Here is an 18,779-nt window from a genome sequence, read left to right as displayed (position 1 = left end):
CTTTGGGTTTCGGGATTTTTTTTGTCGGGGTGGGACTGAGTGCACGTGTGTGTGCAGATGACGCTGCATAAGAGCTCTGGTCCTTGTAAAGTCGAGGGAGGAGTAGACGATTTTCCAGATAGCCTTGTGTCTGTGCAAGCTTCACCTCGCTGTTGCTAAAGGGAAGAGGGAGTGAGGCGGAAGGTCCAGGAATGGGGAGGGCAGAGCACGGGGAAGAGGTGGGAGGTCGGCTGGGGCGGGAGGCGGAGGCAGATCTGGGGGAGGCTCGAACGCCAGGAAGGAGATGCTGCCAGATCTGTGTTTGGGGAAAGTTCTAGAGGCAGTGCAGGAGGTGAGTGAAGAGACAATCAGAGGACGGGGCAGGCGTGGGAGGCCCCTGTTATGGGGAGAGGTAAGAGAAGTGGAGCGAGCGTGTTCGTCGGAGCCCAGTGCCACGCGGCAGGAGGAGGCCTGAGAAAAGCCATCTGGTTCTGGTGATGTCGAAGGCCACCGGTGGTCTCAGAGGACAGCTAAGTGGGAGCCCAGTGGTGGGTTGGTGGGTGGGTGGGTGGGTGGGCTGGGAGCAGGTGGTGGGAGGGAAGGAGAGGCGTGAAGGAGGCAGTTCAGAATCAAGACCAGGATGGGGCTGCGGATGCTGCATGCCAAGTGGTAAGTGTGCAGGTGAGCGAGGATCCGGGCGAGACCATGTACTTGGGGACAGAATAGCCTAGGCCAGGCTGTGTGGGAAGGTAGAATTCTAGATGACTCGTGGCAGGCTCTCGGGCCCGGGTCACAGTTCTCAGCAGAGCCCTGTGAACTGCATGAACATGAATGTGAGGAAGAGACGCCACACTCAGCGTGCGGGCAGGCCCTGCCTGACAACACTTACTTTTGTTTTGGAATTAGGAGCAGAGAAATGAAATGGAAAGAGATGACTGACAGGAAAAACAGTGGAAGACAGAGCTTTAGATCTTGTCCTTTGAGCAGTTCTGTAGTCTCACAGGCCCAGGGTTTGTCTGTGCCAGCTTTAGAGCAGAGTTGTGAGGGGCTGCCAGCGCAGCCCAGAGAGGGAGAGGCCTGTGGCTTGTGAGTGCTCTGGAGGCACCCACCCAGAACGAACAGTGGGGGTTTCACAGAGAGGGTGGGGAAGGCTTTGGAGGAGATTGACCTTGCCCTGGCTAATTGGGGATGGGCAGAAATCCTGCTGGTGGATTGGTCTGTGTCTTGTCATGGAGAACATGATCAACCATCAAGGAAGAAAGGACGCTTACGGATGGAAGTTAGGAGGCCTGCAGGGCCGCCTCCCTTTTCTACATCTGGCACTGCTGGGCGTACCCCAGGTACTAACTAGGGAGCCATCTGTATAGGATAATCTCAGGTCTCATTCTCATTATAAAGTTTCTGAGAGGTGTAAAAGCCTTACAAGTTTTACAGACTTAGAATAAAGCAGTATTCAGCAGTTTCTGAATAAGTGTACCTTTTGTACCATATAAGGTCTTTTTTTAAACTAGTAAACTTTATTTTTTTAAGTTTATTTATTTATTTTTTTTTTTTTTGAGGCAGGGTCTCACTGTATTGCCCAGGCTGGAATGCAGTTGCACAATCCTGGCTCACTGCAGCTTTGACCTCCCCAGGCTCAGGTGATCTGCCTCAGCCTCCCAAGTAGCGCCCACCACACCCGGCTGATTTTTGTATTGGTAGCAGGGACGGCATTTCAACATGGTGTCCACGCTGGTCTCACACTCGAGCTCCAGTGATCTGCCTGCCTCTGCCTCTGCCTCCCAAAGTCCTGGGATTACAGGTGTGAGCCGCCATGCCTGGCTGTGTTACTTGTGTGCTTTTTTGAGACAGGGTCTCCTGCTGCCCAGATTGGAGTGCAGTGGGGTGATCATAGCTTACTGCAGACTCAAACTCCTGGACTGAACCTGAGTAGCTGTGACTAATTTTTGTTGTTGTTGTTGAGATGGGAGTTTTGCTCTTCTTGCCCAGGCTGGAGTGCCGTGGCGCAGTTTCAGCTCACTGCAACCTCTGCCTTCCAGGTTCTAGTGATTCTCCTGCCTCAGCCTCCTAAGTAGCTGGGATTATAGGCACCTACCACCATGCCCAGCTAAGTTTTGTATTTTTAGTAGAGATGGGGTTTTGCCATGTTGGCCAGGCTGGTCTCAAACTCTTTTTGTTGTTGTTGTTGTTGTTGTTGTTGTTGTTGTTGTTGCTTTTGGTCTCAAACTCTTGACCTCATGATCCTCCCACCTTGGCCTCCCAAAGTACTGGGATTACAGGTGTGAGCCACCGTGCCTGGCTCTGACTAATTTTTAATAACCTCCCTCACCCCCAACACACTGGGTCTCACTGTGTTGCCCAGGCTGGTCTTGAACTCTTGGCCTCAAGCAGTCTCACACCTCAGCTTCCCAAAGCACTGGGATTACAGGCAGGAGCCACTGCACCCATCCCTCCTGTGGTTCTTCAAAAGCACAGTGCTGATTGGCATTCTCGTCCTTAAAGCTCATCTATAAATTAGGCCTTAGAACACAAACTGCTAATTTATCCTAACAGAATGTTGCAATGTTAGCAGGCAAACAAGACAGAAGAAATTTTGAACTTAAAATAGAGCAGGGGCTGGGTGCAGTGGCTCATGCTTGCAATCCTAGCACTTTGGGAAGTTGAGGCGAGTGGATCACTTCAGCCCAGAAGTTTGAGACCAGCCTGAGCAACATGGCAAAACCCCGTCTCTACCAAAATTACAAAAATTAGCTGGGCCTGGTAATGTATGCCCAGGTAATGTAGTCCCATTCATTTGGGAAGCTGACGTGGGAGAATCTCTTGAGGTCAAGGCTGCAGTGAGCCAAAATTGTGCCACTGCACACTCCAGCCTGAGCAAGAGAATGGGACCCTATCTCAAAGAAAGAGCAAGAACAGCTCAGGAGGTTGAGTGGAGTGAAGACCTTGCTGGTCCTGGTTTGTGTCCCTCTGATTTCACTTTAAAACTGAAGCCTCTTGGTCAGGCATGGTGGCTCACGCCTGTAATCCCAGCACTTCGGGAGGCTGAGGCAGGCAGACCACGAGGTCAGGAGTTCAATACCAGCCTGGCCAACATGGTGAAACCTCATCTCTACTAAAAATACAAAAATTAGCTGGGCATGGTGGTGCCTGCTTGTAGTCCCAGCTGCTCGGGAGGCTGAGGCAGGAGAATCACTTGAACCCAGGAGGCAGAGGTTGCAGTGAGCTGAGATCGCGCCACTGCACTCCATCATGGGCAACAGAGTGAGACCCTGTCAAAGAAAAAACAACACCAGAACTGAAGCCTCTCTTCTGACGTAGGGTTATCTTCAGCACTTTAACATCAGTACCTGTGGTCAGGCTTGCCCATGGGCTCGGTCGGGTGGCACCAAGGAAGGGCAGGGAGAGAGGAAAGTACCCAGGCCAGAGGATGAATGCATTTAGTGTGCCTGTGTATGCGAGGCCGGTGGATTGCCTGAGACCAGGACTGGGTGTGTGTGTACCGAGAGGGGAACGGGCAGAGGGAGCAAGCCAGTAGCCAGATACCGAGGAGGAGGATGGCTGATCACCAGCAGCTCCCAGTGAAAACGCAGAGAACGAGAGGACGCCGCGCTCTCAGATGAATTCTTGCTGCTCACGCACCAGGAGATTCCCAGCGGAGGAGCCCCACGGGTCGCCAGCGCAACTCTTGTGACCGGCGAGGCGGTTTTGCCGGCGCCTTGGAGTGTCGGTTCTTGGTGCAGAGTCAGAAAAGCACCATCAATCTTAACGCCGCTGTTTTAGTCGGCGCAGTGGGTTGCTCAGATTTCAACGCTGAGAATCAATAAGATGGACGTCCACTCAGAAACCCAATTACAAAGACGGTAATTATAAAGACCACAGATGGATAAATCCACAACGAAGGGAAGAAAACAGCCAAAAAAGGCTGAGAATACCCAAGATCAGAACGCCTCTCCCTCAGCAGGGGATCCCAGTTCCTCATCAGCAACGGAACAAGGCAGATGGAGAACGAGTGTGTTCCAGTTACAGAAGCAGGCTTCAAAACGTGGATAATAAGAAACTTCTGTGAATTAAAAGAACTTGTTTTAACCCAATCCAAAGAAACTAAGAACTTTGAAAAAAGGTTTGATGAAATGTTAACAAGAATACACAATTTAGAGAGGAATCTAATTGAATTGATGGAGCTGAAAAACACAATACGAGAACTTTGTGAAGTATGCACAAGTTTTAACAGCTGAATTGATCAAGCAGAAGAAAGGATATCAGAGGTCGAAGACCAACTCAATGAAATAAAACGAGAAGACAAGATTAGAGAAAAAGGATAAAAAGGAACGAGCAAAGTCTCCAAGAAATATGGGACTATGTGAAAAGACCTAATCTACGCTTGAAAGGTGTACCTGAATGTGACGAAGACAATGAATCCAAGCTGGAAAATATGATTCAGGATGTTATTCAGGAAAATTTTCCCAACCTAGTAAGGCAGGATAATATTCAACTCCAGGTAATACAGAGAACACCACAAAGATATCCCTCAAGAAGAGCAACTCCAAGGCACATAATCGTCAGGTTCACCAGGGTTGAAATGAAGGCGAAAATACTAAGGGCAGCCAGAGAGAAAGGTCAGGTTACCCACAAAGGGAAGCCTATCAGACTCACAGCAGATCTCTCAGCAGAAACCCTACAAGCCAGAAGAGAGTGGGGACCAATATTCAACATCCTTAAAGAAAATACTTCAACCCAGAATTTCACATCCAGCCAAACTAAGCTTCATAAGTGAAGGAAAAGTAAAGTTTTTTGTGAGCAAGCAAGCACTCAGAGATGTCATCACCACCAGGCCTGCTTTACAAGAGCTTCTGAAAGAGCCACTACACATAGAAAGGAACAAACAGTATCAGCCTTTCTAAAAAATACCAAAAAGTAAAGCGCATCAGTATAATGAAGAATTTACATCAACTAATGGGCAAAACAGCCAGCTAATATTAAATGGCAGTATTAAACTCACATACATCATTATTAATTTTAAATTTAAATTGACTAAATCCCCTAATCCAAAAACAGATAGGCAATTTGGATTAAAAACTAAAACCCATTGGTATGCTGCATCCAGACCCATCTCACATGTAAGGATACACAAAGACTCAAAGGGGTGGAGAAAGATTTACCAACCAAACGGAGAGCAAAAATAAATAAAAAGCAGAAGTTAAAATTTTTGCCTCTGATAAAATAGTCGTTAAAGCAACAAGGATCAGGCCCAGCGCGGTGGCTCAAGCCTGTCATCCCAGCACTTTGGGAGGCCGAGGCGGGTGGATCACGAGGTCGAGAGATCGAGACCATCCTGGTCAACACGGTGAAACCCCATCTCTACTAAAAATACAAAAAATTAGCTGGGCATGGTGGCACGTGCCTGTAATCCCAGCTACTCAGGAGGCTGAGGCAGGAGAATTGCCTGAACCTGGGAGGTGGAGGTTGCGGCGAGCCGAGATCGCGTCATTGCACTCCAGCCTGGGTAACAAGAGCGAAACTCCGTCTCAAAAAAAAAAAAAGCTAAAGATCCTAAACGGCCGGGCGCAGTGGCTCAAGCCTGTAATCCCAGCACTTTGGGAGGCCGAGGCGGGTGGATCACGAGGTCAAGAGATCGAGACCATCCTGGTCAACATGGTGAAACCCCGTCTCTACTAAAAATACAAAAAATTAGCTGGGCATGGTGGCACATGCCTGTAATCCCAGCTACTCAGGAGGCTGAAGCAGGAGAATTGCCTGAGCCCGGGAGGCAGAGGTTGCGGTGAGCCGAGATCGCGCCATTGCACTCCAGCCTGGGTAACAAGAGCGAAACTCCGTCTCAAAAAAAAAAAAAAAAAAAAGATCCTAAACATATGCAGGAATACCCAGATATACAAGACTTATAAAGAGACTTAGGCTCCCACACAATAATAGTAGGTGACTTCATCGTTAATATTTGACAGATTAATGAGACAGAAAATTAACAACGATATCCAGGACTTGAACTCAGATCTGAAACAAGTAAACTTAATTAACATTTATAGACCTCTCTACTTTAAATGCACAAAATATACACTCTTATCAGTACCACATCATATCAACTTAGAAGTTTAAACGAAATATTGGTTGGCTCCTCGTTTGTTATTCTCTTCCCTCATTTTCTTTTATGTTTCCATTATTAAGCACAATTATAGGCATACCCATATTTAGACTGCATTTTAGCCCGGGCAATAAAGCAATACCCCCAATCTCTCTCCCTCTTCCTCTTTCTTCCTCTTCTTTATTCTTTTTCTTCTTATTTTTTTCTTTTTCTCTAAAAAAAAAAAAAAAAAAAGTGCATGTCTGAGAGTCCTCTTCCAGACACTGAGGCCAAGGAGATTTCTTCAGAGGGTCCTCAACAAGCTGTCTAAAGTCCTGAGGGAAGAGGCTCTGCTGATTGGAGATGGACAAAGGTCATTAGGGTTTTCAAAAAGGGGATGAATTACAGACCAATTGGCTTGATGTTCATGCCAAATAAATTCTACATCTGTTGAGTTCTAGACTATCTACGGAAAGTTCTAAAACATCTACTGGTGATTTTTCCCTTTTTAACTGAACCATTTGGTCCTTTGGAGTGATCCATTTAAAGTTATTTTCACCTATAATTTGGCAAAGACTCCCAGTGTCCTCCATTTCCATTTTCCCTTTCTTCCCCAGCAAATTACCTCTGAATTTTAACTGGACCAAAAAAAATACCAGGAAGGAAAGACCCTGTGAGTGGGGAGGGGCCTGAGGGTGAATCCCTGGCACAGCTCACCGTTTGAGTTGTACCCCAAGGCCTCCCAGGTGCGGGTGTGTGTCTGAGGCCTGGAGGTGGGGGCAGCCGTGCCCAGTAGGAAGAGAAACCACCTTCTGCCTCAAGCTGGCATCTCTGCATGCCGGCACCATGGCCTGTTTATGACTGCATTCATCCATTCTTTCTGATATTTCAGTAATGATCTGGGATGACTTGAAGAAGAAGACTGTTATTGAAATAGAATTTTCTACAGAAGTCAAGGCAGTCAAACTGCGGCGAGATAGGTAGGTTTGGTATCAGTAATTTTTTAAAGTAGAATTTCACTTTCTCTAGAGATGGCTGAGTTACTTTTCTATTTTTGGCAGAAAAATGTTTAGGAAATGACGTATTAAAATGTTGGCCCTGGTCTGGGTGCAGTGGCTCAAGCCTGTCATCCCAGCACTCTGGAGGCTGAGGCGGGTGGATCATGAGGTCAGGAGTTCGAGACCAGCCTGGCCAACATGGGGAAACCCTGTCTCTACTAAAAATACAAAATTAGCCGGGCATGGTTGTGCATGCCTGTAGTCCCAGCTACTTGGGAGGCTGAGGAGAATTGCTTGAACCCAGGAGGTGGAGGTTACAGTGAGCTGAGATCACACCACTGCACTCCAGCCTGGGCGACAGAGCGAGACTCCATTTCAAGAAAAAAAAAAAAAAAAAGCCTCTAGGATCTTCTGCTTTGAAACCTTTCTTATTTTCCCAGACAGAGTAGCATAAAAATATCACTTCTGCCGTGTTTTGCTCAGTTGTGAACCTAGATGGAATGTTTGATGATGTCCCTCTGAACCCAGCAAGGTCCCTTAGGCTGACCTCCCTCCATGTGCACCTACCTGCAGGTGCACTGTGACCTGTCCCCAGGGGGTTTCCTCAGGAACGATCCTTTTCTACGTGGTATTTCCGTGTTTCTGTTTCAGTACGGTAAGAGTAGGAGCATGAAATGTCTGGGTCTGACTTTTGAGGAATACAACTCTGATCATGTTTTTCTTTCCAGAATTGTGGTGGTTTTGGACTCCATGATTAAGGTGTTCACATTCACACACAATCCCCATCAGTTGCACGTGTTTGAAACCTGCTATAACCCCAAAGGTGAGAACTCGAGCAGATGGGTGGCCATGGGAAATGGGTCTGTGTGGAGATGCGGCCTATCCTGGGTGTTTCCTTCTCTGAGCGGGTCTCTGTCTGTCTGAGCAGCGGGCTTGGTGAGAGCAGTCCTGAGCCCAGCGGGGCCTCCAGGGGAGATGACTTGACAGGGCCCGCAGCTCACCATCCCAAAGCCACCTTCTGAACAGAGTCACAGAGTGGGGGCTCTCACTTGGGGGACTCCACCCCCTGATTTTGGCCACTACGGACCTCCACAGTGAACCAGGAACCTGTGTTTTCCCCACGTTAGGAGCCGCTGAGTTCTAGACTCAAGAATTTCCTTCCCTGGTCTTCTGAATTGGAGGATTGTTTGTTTCTGACTTTGTCATTGATTGTACCGTCTTTGTATCTTTTTAAATTTAGGGGTTTTGCCCTGGCTTTGTTGGGGTATAATTTACATAAAACTCACTCTAAGAATACCATTTGTGGCTGGGAGTGGGTGGCTCACTCCTGTAATCCCAGCACTTTGGGAAGCCAAGGTGGATAGATCTCGAGGTCAGGAGTTTGAGACCAGCCTGGTTAACATAGTGAAACTCCATCTCTACTAAAAATACAAAAAATTAGATGAACGTGGTAGCAGGTACCAATCCCAGCTACTCTGGAGGCTGAGGCAGGAGAATCACTTGAACCTGGGAGGTGGAGGTTACAGTGAGCTGAGATTGCGCCATTGTACTCCATCCTGGACAACAAAGCAAGAATTCGTCTCAAAAAAACAAAACAAAACAAAACCAACTGAGGTCAGTTGTGGTGGCTCACACCTGTAGTCCCAGCATTTTGGGAGGCCTAGGTGGGCGGATCACAATGTGGGGAGATTGAGACCATCCTGGCTAACATGGTGAAACCCCGTCTCTACTGAAAATACAAAAAATTAGCCTGTTGTGCTGGTTACTCAGGAGGCTGAGGCAGGAGAATCGCTTGAACCCAGGAGGCAGAGGTTGCAGCGAGCTGAGATTGCACCACTGCGTTCCAGCCTGGGCCACAGAGCTAGACTCCATCTCAAAAAAAGAGAAAACCCGGTCTCATATCCTGGAAAGTGATCTTGAGATCGTCCCCTCCCCACTCAGCTCGTTTTGTTTCTTTAGATAATGTTTGTCTTCTCTCCATGTGTGTGTCTCTGTGTGTGTGTGTGTGTGTGTGTGTGTGTGTCTCTGTGTGTGTCTGTGTGTGTGTCTGTGTCTCTGTGTGTGTGTCTCCATGTGTGTGTCTCCATGTGTGTGTCTCCGTGTGTGTCTCCATGTGTCTCCGTGTGTGTGTCTCCGTGTCTCTGTGTGTCTGTGTGTGTGTCTGTGTGTGTGTGTGTGTCTCTGTGTGTATCTCCGTGTGTGTGTCTCTGTGTGTCTGTGTGTCTCCGTGTGTGTCTGTGTGTCTGTGTGTGTCTCCGTGTGTCTCCGTGTGTGTGTCTCCGTGTGTCTCCATGTGTGTCTCTGTGTGTGTCTCCGTGTGTCTCCGTGTGTGTGTCTCCGTGTGTCTCTGTGTGTGTGTCTGTGTGTGTCTCTGTGTGTGTCTCTGTGTGTATCTCCGTGTGTGTGTCTGTGTGTCTCCGTGTGTGTCTGTGTGTCTGTGTGTGTCTCCGTGTGTGTCTCCATGTGTGTGTCTCTGTGTGTGTCTCCGTGTGTCTCCGTGTGTGTGTCTCTGTGTTTGTGTCTCCGTGTGTGTGTGTCTCCGTGTGTGTGTGTGGTTTTGCTCCTTGTTATTGGTAAGTCACGGCTGTTGGTCCCTTCGGCCGTGTTTTGGCTGGTATGAATAAGAAGTGCCGTGCGTGTGTTCTCATACTGGCGTTTGGATGGTTTTCACTTCTCTTCCGTTGATCCTGAGGGATTCAGCTGCCGGCTCCAGCCGTGGTTGTGCCTCCTGTGAAGTGCTACCATGTGTTTTCTAGAGTGGCTGTGTCCTCTTGCGTCTCACCTGTGGTTTATGAGTGTTCCGGCACTGTCAGTCTTTCTAGATGCGGCCGCCCGTGCGTGTGTGATGATGTCTCACTGGTAACGGCATCTCCTTGTGGTTTTAGTTTGCGTTTCTCTGAGGACTGGCGGTGCCGATGCCTTTCCTTGTGGTTCTTGCCTTTTGAGATCTTTTGGTAAATGCCCCAAATGTTTTGCCCATTTTTTAGCTGGTGGTTTATCTTATCCTGGGATGTAAGAATTCTCTTTTTTTGGAGATGGAATCTTGCTCTGTGGCCCAGACTGGAGTGCAGTGATGCATCTGGCGTGTGCTGTGTCCTGCACTGCATGAGGGTTCAAAGACTTAAGAGGGAACGGTGGGGGATAAAGAAAGGCACAGACACAGACATGGAGAAAGCTGGACCAGGTGGTCTGAGAGGTGAGGCTGTCAGTCTCTTTGGCCTCACCCTGTCTCAATGAACTTTACATGTTCACAAAGCATGTAGCAGAGGAAGGGTGCAGTTACTTAGGGCAGCCTGTGGTTGTTATTCTCATACTTCAGTTAACACACTTTAGCTAAAAACTATCTTGCAGCAAGGTTAGTGAAATCTGGTTATCTCTCTCTAAGCCCATCTCTGTTCTACCCCAAGACATACACATCCTCCTGTTACGGTTTTACTTTTCTGGAGTATCACCCAAAGGTCACAGCGGCCTTGCTGCTGATACCCCCAGGGGGGTGGGGGGCTACTCCAACTCCCTACAACTGGAACCTCTTGGGTTCAAGCGATTCTCCTGCCTCAGCCTCCTGAGTAGCTGGGATTACAGGTACCTGCCACCATGCCCAGCTAATTTTTGTATTTTTTAGTAGAGATGAGGTTTCATTATGTTGGCCAAGCTGGTCTCAAACTCTTGACCTCAGGTGATTCTACTGCCTCGGCCTCCCAAAGTGCTGGGATTGCAGGTGTGAGCCACTGCAACCTGGCCGTAGGAATTCGTTACATGTTGTAGATTTAGTCCTTTACTTGACATACTTCTGCAAATACTGGTTAAAAGATGTCTTTGATGTTTTCTTCTACACATTTAGTAGCTTTACCCCTAAAGTTAAGTCTTCGATCCATTTCAAGTAAATTTTATATTCAGTGTGAGGCACAAGCCTGGGTGGTTTTCTTTGTGGGCATCTAACCTTGGTACCTTTGTTTAGATTAAATAAAGATAAGTTTTGTTCTGGACTTTTTGTTCCATTGATCTGTGTTTATGTCCTTATGCCAATACCATCCTGCCTTGATGAGAAGTTTAAAGTAAATCTGAAGTTAGAAGTCTTCCAATCTCATTCTTATTTTTAAAAAAAATGTGGGCTATTCTAGTGCCTTTGTTTTTTCGTATAACTCTTAATATCAGTTGTCTTCAGGAATCTTGCTGAGATGTTAGCTGTGATCACACTGACTCTGTAGATGAGTTAGATATTTATAGGTGCCAGGCTGGAGTGCAGTGGCAGGATCTCGGCTCACTACATTCTCCACCTCCTGGGTTCAAGCAATTCTTCTGCCTCAGCCTCCTGAGTAGCTGGGATTACAGGCATGCACCACCACGCCCAGCTAATTTTTGTATTTTTAGTAGAGATGGGGTTTCACCAGGTTGGCCAGGATGGTCTTGATCTCTTGACCTCATGATCCACCCACCTCGGCCTCCCAAAGTGCTGGGATTACAGGCGTGAGCCACCCCGCCTGGCTGAAAAGTCTTTAAATTGACTTTGTGGTTCTGATGTAAATGAAAACCCATGTTTAATTCTTACTGCTATTTTTTCCGGAGAACTTGGGGGCAGAAAATGGATTTTGGCTGTGAGAAATCAAAGGCAGTTCCTGATAGGTGTCCTTTGTCTCCATGCAGGCCTCTGTGTCCTCTGTCCCAATAGTAACAACTCCCTTCTGGCCTTCCCCGGCACGCACACGGGCCACGTGCAGCTCGTGGACCTGGCCAGCACAGAGAAGCCACCCGTGGACATTCCCGCACACGAGGGCGTCCTGAGCTGCATCGCACTCAACCTGCAGGGAACAAGAATTGCAACTGCGTCTGAGAAAGTAAGTGTGCTCCTCACCTCATTGGTGTCGTGCCTCCGGGAGCAGCAGGCTCAGGAAACTGGCCATTCCCTGTATCAAGACCCAAAGGTGATGGGTCTACCCAGCCTGGAGCCCCTCAGGGGCCCGTGGACCTGGCTGGTCATGTCACAACGGGGTCGAGGTCTTCACAAGTTGTCTTGTGCCAAGGGACTGGTTTTATTTCCAATTGTTCACAAACAAACGTCTTGTAAAATATGATAAATTATTTGAAAAACCAAAACACAAGATGCCTGTAATCCCAGCACTAAGGCGGGCAGATCACTTGAGGTCAGGAATTCAAGAACAGCCTGGCCAACATGGTGAAATCCTGTCTCTACTAAAAATACAAAAATTAGCTCAGCGTGGTGGTGGTTTTCGCCTTTAATCCCAGCTACTCGGAGGGCTGAGGCAGGAGAATCACTTGAACCCAGGAGGTGGAGGTTGCAGTGAGCTGAGATCGTGCTGCCTCACTCCAGCCTGGGTGACGGAGCGAGACACTGTCTCAAAAACAAAAGGAAGAAAATACATACACGCCCGAGTTTCTTATCATTAGAATAATTGGATGTGAAAGCTTGATAGTGTTGTCACAGACATGGCAGAACCACAGCCTGATAACAGACAGCTGCAAACCCCTTTCACCTCCTAGGGTTCTGTCTTCATTGAATTGCCACCAGATTGTAACTGAAAATATGGAAATATTGGACACATTATCTTAATTTGCCAGATCAGAATAGTTGTTAATTTTTAAAAATAGTTTTAAATGTGGGGTTTTTAATACTTCCTTTTGCCTGAATTCAGATTTTTACAAAGAAAATTGGTGTCTTTGACTATAGTTTTCATGGAAGACTGCAAGCCCAGTGTTACTTTGTAGGAAATGGTCAACTGTGAAGTAGGGCGGGGCCGCAGGGCGGTGGTCGTGCACATTGTGGGCACCGTCTCCTGACACTTGGGGTGGGGGCTGCTCCAGCCCTTTTACCCGGTGCCAGTGCCAGGGCCACTTCTCCACATGCGGGGACAAGTGGCTTGGGGTGCACGTCCTGCTCACTCCTGGGACTCAGCTGAGAACAGGGTTAATTATTTTTTAGGTAATATATTTTACAATGCTATTGTATTAGCAACAAAATAGATCTAATTTTGTATGGATTATAAATACGGTTCCTCCCTATTTTTGTACATTTTTTTCTTACATTTTTTTCTTTTTGCCTTTGCGTTCTCCTCCTCCGCCTCCCTGTGGCTTTTTCTTCTTTAGTAGAATCCCTGTTAGGAGCGTGGATCATGGCGTGCTTCTCCGCCTCCTGCCTTCTGAGCTCAGCAGTGCCCTCCGGGATAACTGGGTGCACGGGATTACCTGGAGCCTTGCAGTATCTGTGACCCGTCCCACACTGTTGGTGGTCACCCCGTGAGGCTGCTCCCGCCTTGACCCCCACAAGCTGGGCTCCCTGCTGCACTCCCAGGAGTAGGCTGCTGGGTTGAAGGACGTAGAGATTTTCGTCGGATGTTGTCAAAGTGTGTTCCACCAAAGATGCGACAGTGTTCATTTTCCCAGCTGTCAGAATCAGCTGGAGAGTCCTCCACTTTCTGGAGGAAATGTTGAAAACACCCCGATGAGGTCTTGGGCTCCTCTCTCAGGAAAGCCAGTGTAGTTGACATAAATGGTTTTAAGTCCTTTATTTTCTTTTGCCTTACCTTTTTGACGGCAGGATTCCTGTGCTGCTTTTTCTAGCTGTCTGAAGGAGTTAGGGTTCGGAGGATGCTTCTCTCGTCGAGGGCCATGTGTGGTGGGAGCAGGGAGCCTGGGTGTTCCTCCTGGGTGTCAGCCAGGGATGCCAGCGTCCAGAGTCAGTCCGTGCTGCCTGGCCAGGAGCTTGTCTCCTGAAGCCTCTCTTGACTTGTGCCCAGTGCTGTGGGAGCAGGAGCTGCCGGCCGACTCGTTCTCAGGGGCTCACTGTGTACTGGCATTTGGAGGAGAAAGTTAGTCTTAGATGATGTGGGTGAGTTTGAGAAAGGCTTGTGTGGGCTAATGGGTTTGTGAATGTAAATCATTTCAAAAACTAACAAACAAGTTTCAAATCTTTGATAATGAAACACTTCACTGTTTTTCAAAGGGGACCCTTATAAGAATATTTGATACTTCATCAGGGCATTTAATCCAGGAACTGCGAAGAGGATCTCAAGCAGCCAATATTTACTGGTAAGGGCACCCCCACCTTCACCTGGAGAAGAGCTTTGGGCAGACAGCACGGAACTGGGCCTTTGGGACTTGGGAGAGCGGGTAGGAGCAGCCACCCTCTACCCCGTAAGATCAGAGGAGGAAGGCTGTGTCGGGCTGCTCGGGGCTTCAGTTCCAGCTTTTGAAATTGTGACTAATTTTAAGTTTTTATCATGGGAAATTACACAAAAGTAGAATATTTTAATTAACCCTGCTTCCGTGTTTATCAGTATCAGTATTTGCTGGTTTCTATTGTTTTTTTGTTTTGTTTTGAGTTGTTGTTTTTTTGAGTCAAGGTCTCGCTCTGCCGCCCAGGCTGGGGTACAGTGTCATTATCATGGCTCACTACAGCCTCGACCTCCTGAGTAGCTGGAACCACATTTGTGCACCAGCTCGCCTGGCTGATTGTTGTGTTTTTGTAGAGAGGGGTCTCACGCTGCCCTGGCTGGCAGGCTCGGGTTCATCCCTGTTTATTTTTCATCTTTCTGGTGTTTTTACCAGTTTCACCTCTTGGCCAGCACTCTGGCTTGTGTTTAAGGAAGTGCTGGAGACTGTTGGTTCGTCTGCTTCTAGCCTGTTACAGTCTGAGAGGCCACACTGCCACCCCACGGTGGTGTCCCTACAGCCTCTGGGGGGTCTAGTGCTGAAGCCCTGCTTGGGCAGGGTCTCACACCCTGTGGCCACGGCCAGGAGGCCTGGTTTCTCTCCATTCCCTCGTATTGAGCAGCATTTGGATCTTTGGGATGAAACTGTAATTCATTTGTAAATACAGTGGCTTTACCTGTGAGGTCCTAGGCCTTGTGGTGTGCAAAGCACACCCTTGTCTGCTCCCAGAACAGACAGCACATGGCCAGTGCCTGCCCCAGCCCAGGTGACCTCCACAGGAGCAGCCTGTACCTCCTGGGGCCAGGATCGTTGGAGAGAATGTGTTTCTCACCCGAGTCTCGTGAGAGCAGCCCTGAGCAGCATGTGGGGGGCGGTCTGCAGGATGCCCCTTCTCCCAGGCACACAGCTCGTCAGCTGCATTTGGGGGGCCCGTGGCTCACAGGATTGTGCTTTGTGGCTTCGACCTGTGGTGCTGTGGGGATGGTTGTTGGCTTGTTGAAGAAAGGGCAGTATTCAAGGTTGGCGCCTCGGGTGTGGGAACCTTGAGGTCTTCCTGGGTGCTGACAGGTGCTGTGGGCCGAGCCTCTGGACTCCTCCGCGTCCACTCAAGGCCTGAGCTGTGCTGCTTTTCTCTGTAGCATTAACTTCAATCAGGATGCGTCCCTCATCTGCGTATCCAGCGACCACGGCACAGTGCATATTTTTGCAGCTGAAGATCCAAAAAGGAATAAACAGTCCAGGTAGGTGTTGGGACACCTGCTGGGGGGAAAAGCCCAAGGATGAAAGGAGTCCCTGTTGTTTCAGTGCGGACAGGACAGACCTCCCCATGCCAGCAGGGCAGTGTGTACAGACGCCCCACGTCAGCAGGGAGGTGTGGATAGACCTCACGTGCTATCAGTGTTGAAGTCTTTTTCATCTAACTTGGTATTTATTGAGGTTCGAAAATCAGTGCAGGCTGGCCGTAGTGGCTTACACCTGTAATCCCAGCACTTTGGGTGGCCGAGGTGGGCGGATCACCTGAGGTCAGGACTTTGAGACCAGCCTGGCCAGCATGTTGAAACCCTGTTTCTATTAAAATACAAAAAATTGGCTGAGCATGGTGGCGGGCGCCTATAGTCCCAGCTACTCAGGAGACTGAGGCAGGAGAGTCACTTGAACCCAGGAGGTGGGGGTTGCAGTGAGCCGAGATCACACTGCTGCACTCCAGCCTGGGTGACAGAGCAAGACTCCGTCTCAAAAAAAAAAAAAAAGATTAAAAGCAAAAATAGAATTTAAAAATAAAGTCTTATAACAGGTTTTGTTATGCATAGCAAAAAAAAAAAGTCATTAAAGCTAAAACTATATTAAAGAACATTTTAGTATTTTCAGCAGCATTCTCAGTTCGAGCAGGTGACTTTCTGTAAACTGTCTGAGGATGCAGTCACCTTTCCTTGCTGCTTTGTCTTCACAGTTTGGCCTCAGCGAGCTTCCTCCCGAAATACTTCAGCTCCAAGTGGAGCTTCTCCAAGTTTCAGGTTCCCTCGGGCTCTCCGTGCATTTGTGCCTTTGGAACAGAGCCAAATGCCGTCATTGGTGAGTGGTCCTTCCTGGAGGGCACGTCCCCACCCACTCCACCTGGGATCCGGCCACTGAGCTTCTGACCCAGCTTCCCACAGACATCCCAGCACCGCGCTGTGGCACCCATGACCACCCACTTTCCCTTACTTCTCCTGGGGGATCAGTGTGTCCTGCTTACGGTCTACAGGGCCATTTGGGACGTCAGCCCCCCTCCCTGCAGTTTCCCCAGGAAGTCACTGGGACAGGGCTTCTAATGTTTGTACAGACAACCAAAGAATGCTTGTTACCCCGTAGCCAGCACTAGGACATGAGTTGTTCACCCAAGACAGTCAGGGCTCCCGGCTGCATGTGCCACGTGCTCTCAGTGCAGAGCTGGGGCCTTTGGGGCTTTGAGAGCAGCTGCTTGGCTCTGAGAGACGCTTTGCAGTTCAGCTCCGTGGGACTCTTTGCTTTTAACTTTGGGGGAAAGAAACACACGGGTAAAGCTGTCTCCTTCTGTCCCAGCGATTTGTGCGGACGGCAGCTACTACAAATTCCTGTTCAACCCCAAGGGGGAGTGCATCCGAGACGTCTACGCGCAGTTTCTAGAAATGACCGATGACAAGCTGTGACTCCCGGCCGGGAGCGCCACAGCACCCACCGCCTGTCCCCTTCAGGCTCTCGGGGCTGGTGCCAGTGCCCCAGGGGCCTCCTGGGCCACGGGCTGGAGGGGCTGCCCAGGGACTTGGTCTTGAAGCCATACGTGGTTGTCTGCTTTCCTGAGGACTCCCATTTCCAGTATTAAAGAGAGAATCATCATCAAGGCACCGTAGGTACTCAGTGGCTGTTCCCATGAGTTCAGCTGTGACGTCGCTTCAGCAGCTCCACTGCATCCTCACCTGGCGGGGGCTCCACACAGACCTGGGGACTGGGCTGAGGGTGGACACGGTCAAGTGTGTTTTTGCAACAGATTCCATCATCCTGAGTCTGCTGTGGCGAAGTGAACAAGTGTGTAAATGTAAGTTCTTACATTATCAGCAGATTTAAATAGAACACCAGCAGCTTGCCTTAGAAAAGGAGAATTCCTTCTCCCGTCGGACATGAAGAAAAATGACTTGTAGCGAGAACAGAGTGTGAATGTTTCCCTCGTGTGAGCCCAGCCCGTGGTTTTCTCCCTGCCCACAGCGTGGTCATCTGTGGCTGTGTGTGGCGTCCCCGTCTCTGTTGGCGCCATTAGAACAAGACAAACACCAGGCTCGCCCTAGAAGCCGAGCAGTCAGTCCTGGGGCGCGTGTGGGATGGGGACTCTGCAGGGTGTCCTGGTTACATTCTGGGTGAAATCCCAGTTTCCCAGTTTCGTGTAGGGAACAGTGATGCACAGACTTTGAACATTCATTACGGGGGAAAGCATCCTTGACTTCGGGTCGTCTGCCAGAGCAGGGTCCGGGGGCGCCCACTGCACTTCCCGCTGCTGTGGTCTGCTCTCTCAGCCCCACCTTCTCCCTTCCCCTCATTTATAAGAATAGTCACACACTAACATTTTGGGAAGGAAAGGCAGACCTTCTTTTTAACATCTGGTAACTAAAACAGGTTATGGGCTTTACATTGTCTGCTACTTGGGGTATATATTTACTTTTCTTAAATTCCCTTTAAAGAAACTTTATTTTACGGTTTTGATTTCAGATTGCAAACATATAAAACCTGCACAGCAGCAAGTTCTCGGTTTTGCTGGTTGCTTTACCGTTACTGTCATGTAATCAACTAACTGTGTATGTGGATTTTGATGTAAAGTATGCATGTTACTTTTATGTGTATTTAATCATGAAGTTTAATTTTGCACACTTATTTGTAATGTTTCTTTTAAATAAAAGTGACTAATTTTGTTGTACTCTGGACCTGTCACGGGAAGTGGAGTCAGATGTATGACGCAGCCACACAGTCATCTTGTTTTGAGAATCGTTTTGGACCGGAGGCTTCAGAACAGCCTGTGGGGCAGGACAAGGTGGAAGCCAGGGCCGCTGCGGGCCGAGCCTGGGGATCAGGGATGGCGCTTCTGGAGGAGGGAAGGAGGAGGTGTGTCTGCGGCAGCCGCGTGTGGCTCTGGGAGCCTGCAGAGTGGAGAGTGACTGATGGCGGCAGTGGCAGATCCGTGCTCGTGATGCCGCCGCCGCTGCTGTGTGCTGGGGTCCCTGCTGAGCCGGGGTCACCTTTGACTTGGCTCTGCGTGGGGGAGCAGAAGTTCCCGCACGGTTGTGCGGTTACCGATTTGTAACGCTAGACTGGGTGAAGTGCGAGAGAGGCGAGTTTCCTCGGTGCACGTGAGCGTCCTCAGAACTGATGTGCAGGCCGGGCGGGGCAGTCACAGCTGCTGTCGCAGGCCCGTTCGTTAGGAACGCGGTGCGGGCCCGCAAGTGAGGCCCTGGCACCACGGCCCCTCCCCAGGTGTGTGCTTCTGTGAAGTCACCGCAGAGCGGGAAGGACCCGGGGTCTCCGGCGCTGGGGACTGTCGGGGAGCAGCAGGC

General features: G+C 49.2%; 1 protein-coding gene across 2 annotated transcripts in view; it reads left to right on the top strand.

Moving 5' to 3' along the window:
• The window catches only part of WDR45B (WD repeat domain 45B), a 31,862-nt gene extending 13,710 nt beyond the window's left edge, over positions 1-18,152 (top strand). For both annotated transcript variants that reach the window (XM_074389089.1, XM_039475844.2), the window contains 7 exons: positions 6,948-7,035; positions 7,782-7,876; positions 11,698-11,888; positions 14,012-14,097; positions 15,360-15,461; positions 16,172-16,293; positions 16,783-18,152. In XM_074389089.1, the coding sequence (XP_074245190.1) occupies positions 6,948-7,035; positions 7,782-7,876; positions 11,698-11,888; positions 14,012-14,097; positions 15,360-15,461; positions 16,172-16,293; positions 16,783-16,889 (791 nt within the window). In that variant the 3' untranslated portion in view covers positions 16,890-18,152. The remainder of the gene's footprint in view (positions 1-6,947; positions 7,036-7,781; positions 7,877-11,697; positions 11,889-14,011; positions 14,098-15,359; positions 15,462-16,171; positions 16,294-16,782) is intronic.
• Positions 18,153-18,779: the final 627 nt, after the last annotated feature.

Source organism: Saimiri boliviensis, chromosome 17 (genome assembly GCF_048565385.1).
Source record: "Saimiri boliviensis isolate mSaiBol1 chromosome 17, mSaiBol1.pri, whole genome shotgun sequence".
Classification (NCBI taxonomy): Eukaryota; Metazoa; Chordata; class Mammalia; order Primates; family Cebidae; genus Saimiri; species Saimiri boliviensis.
Note: the sequence above shows the minus strand (reverse complement) of the source record. Positions and strands in the feature narration are given on the sequence as shown.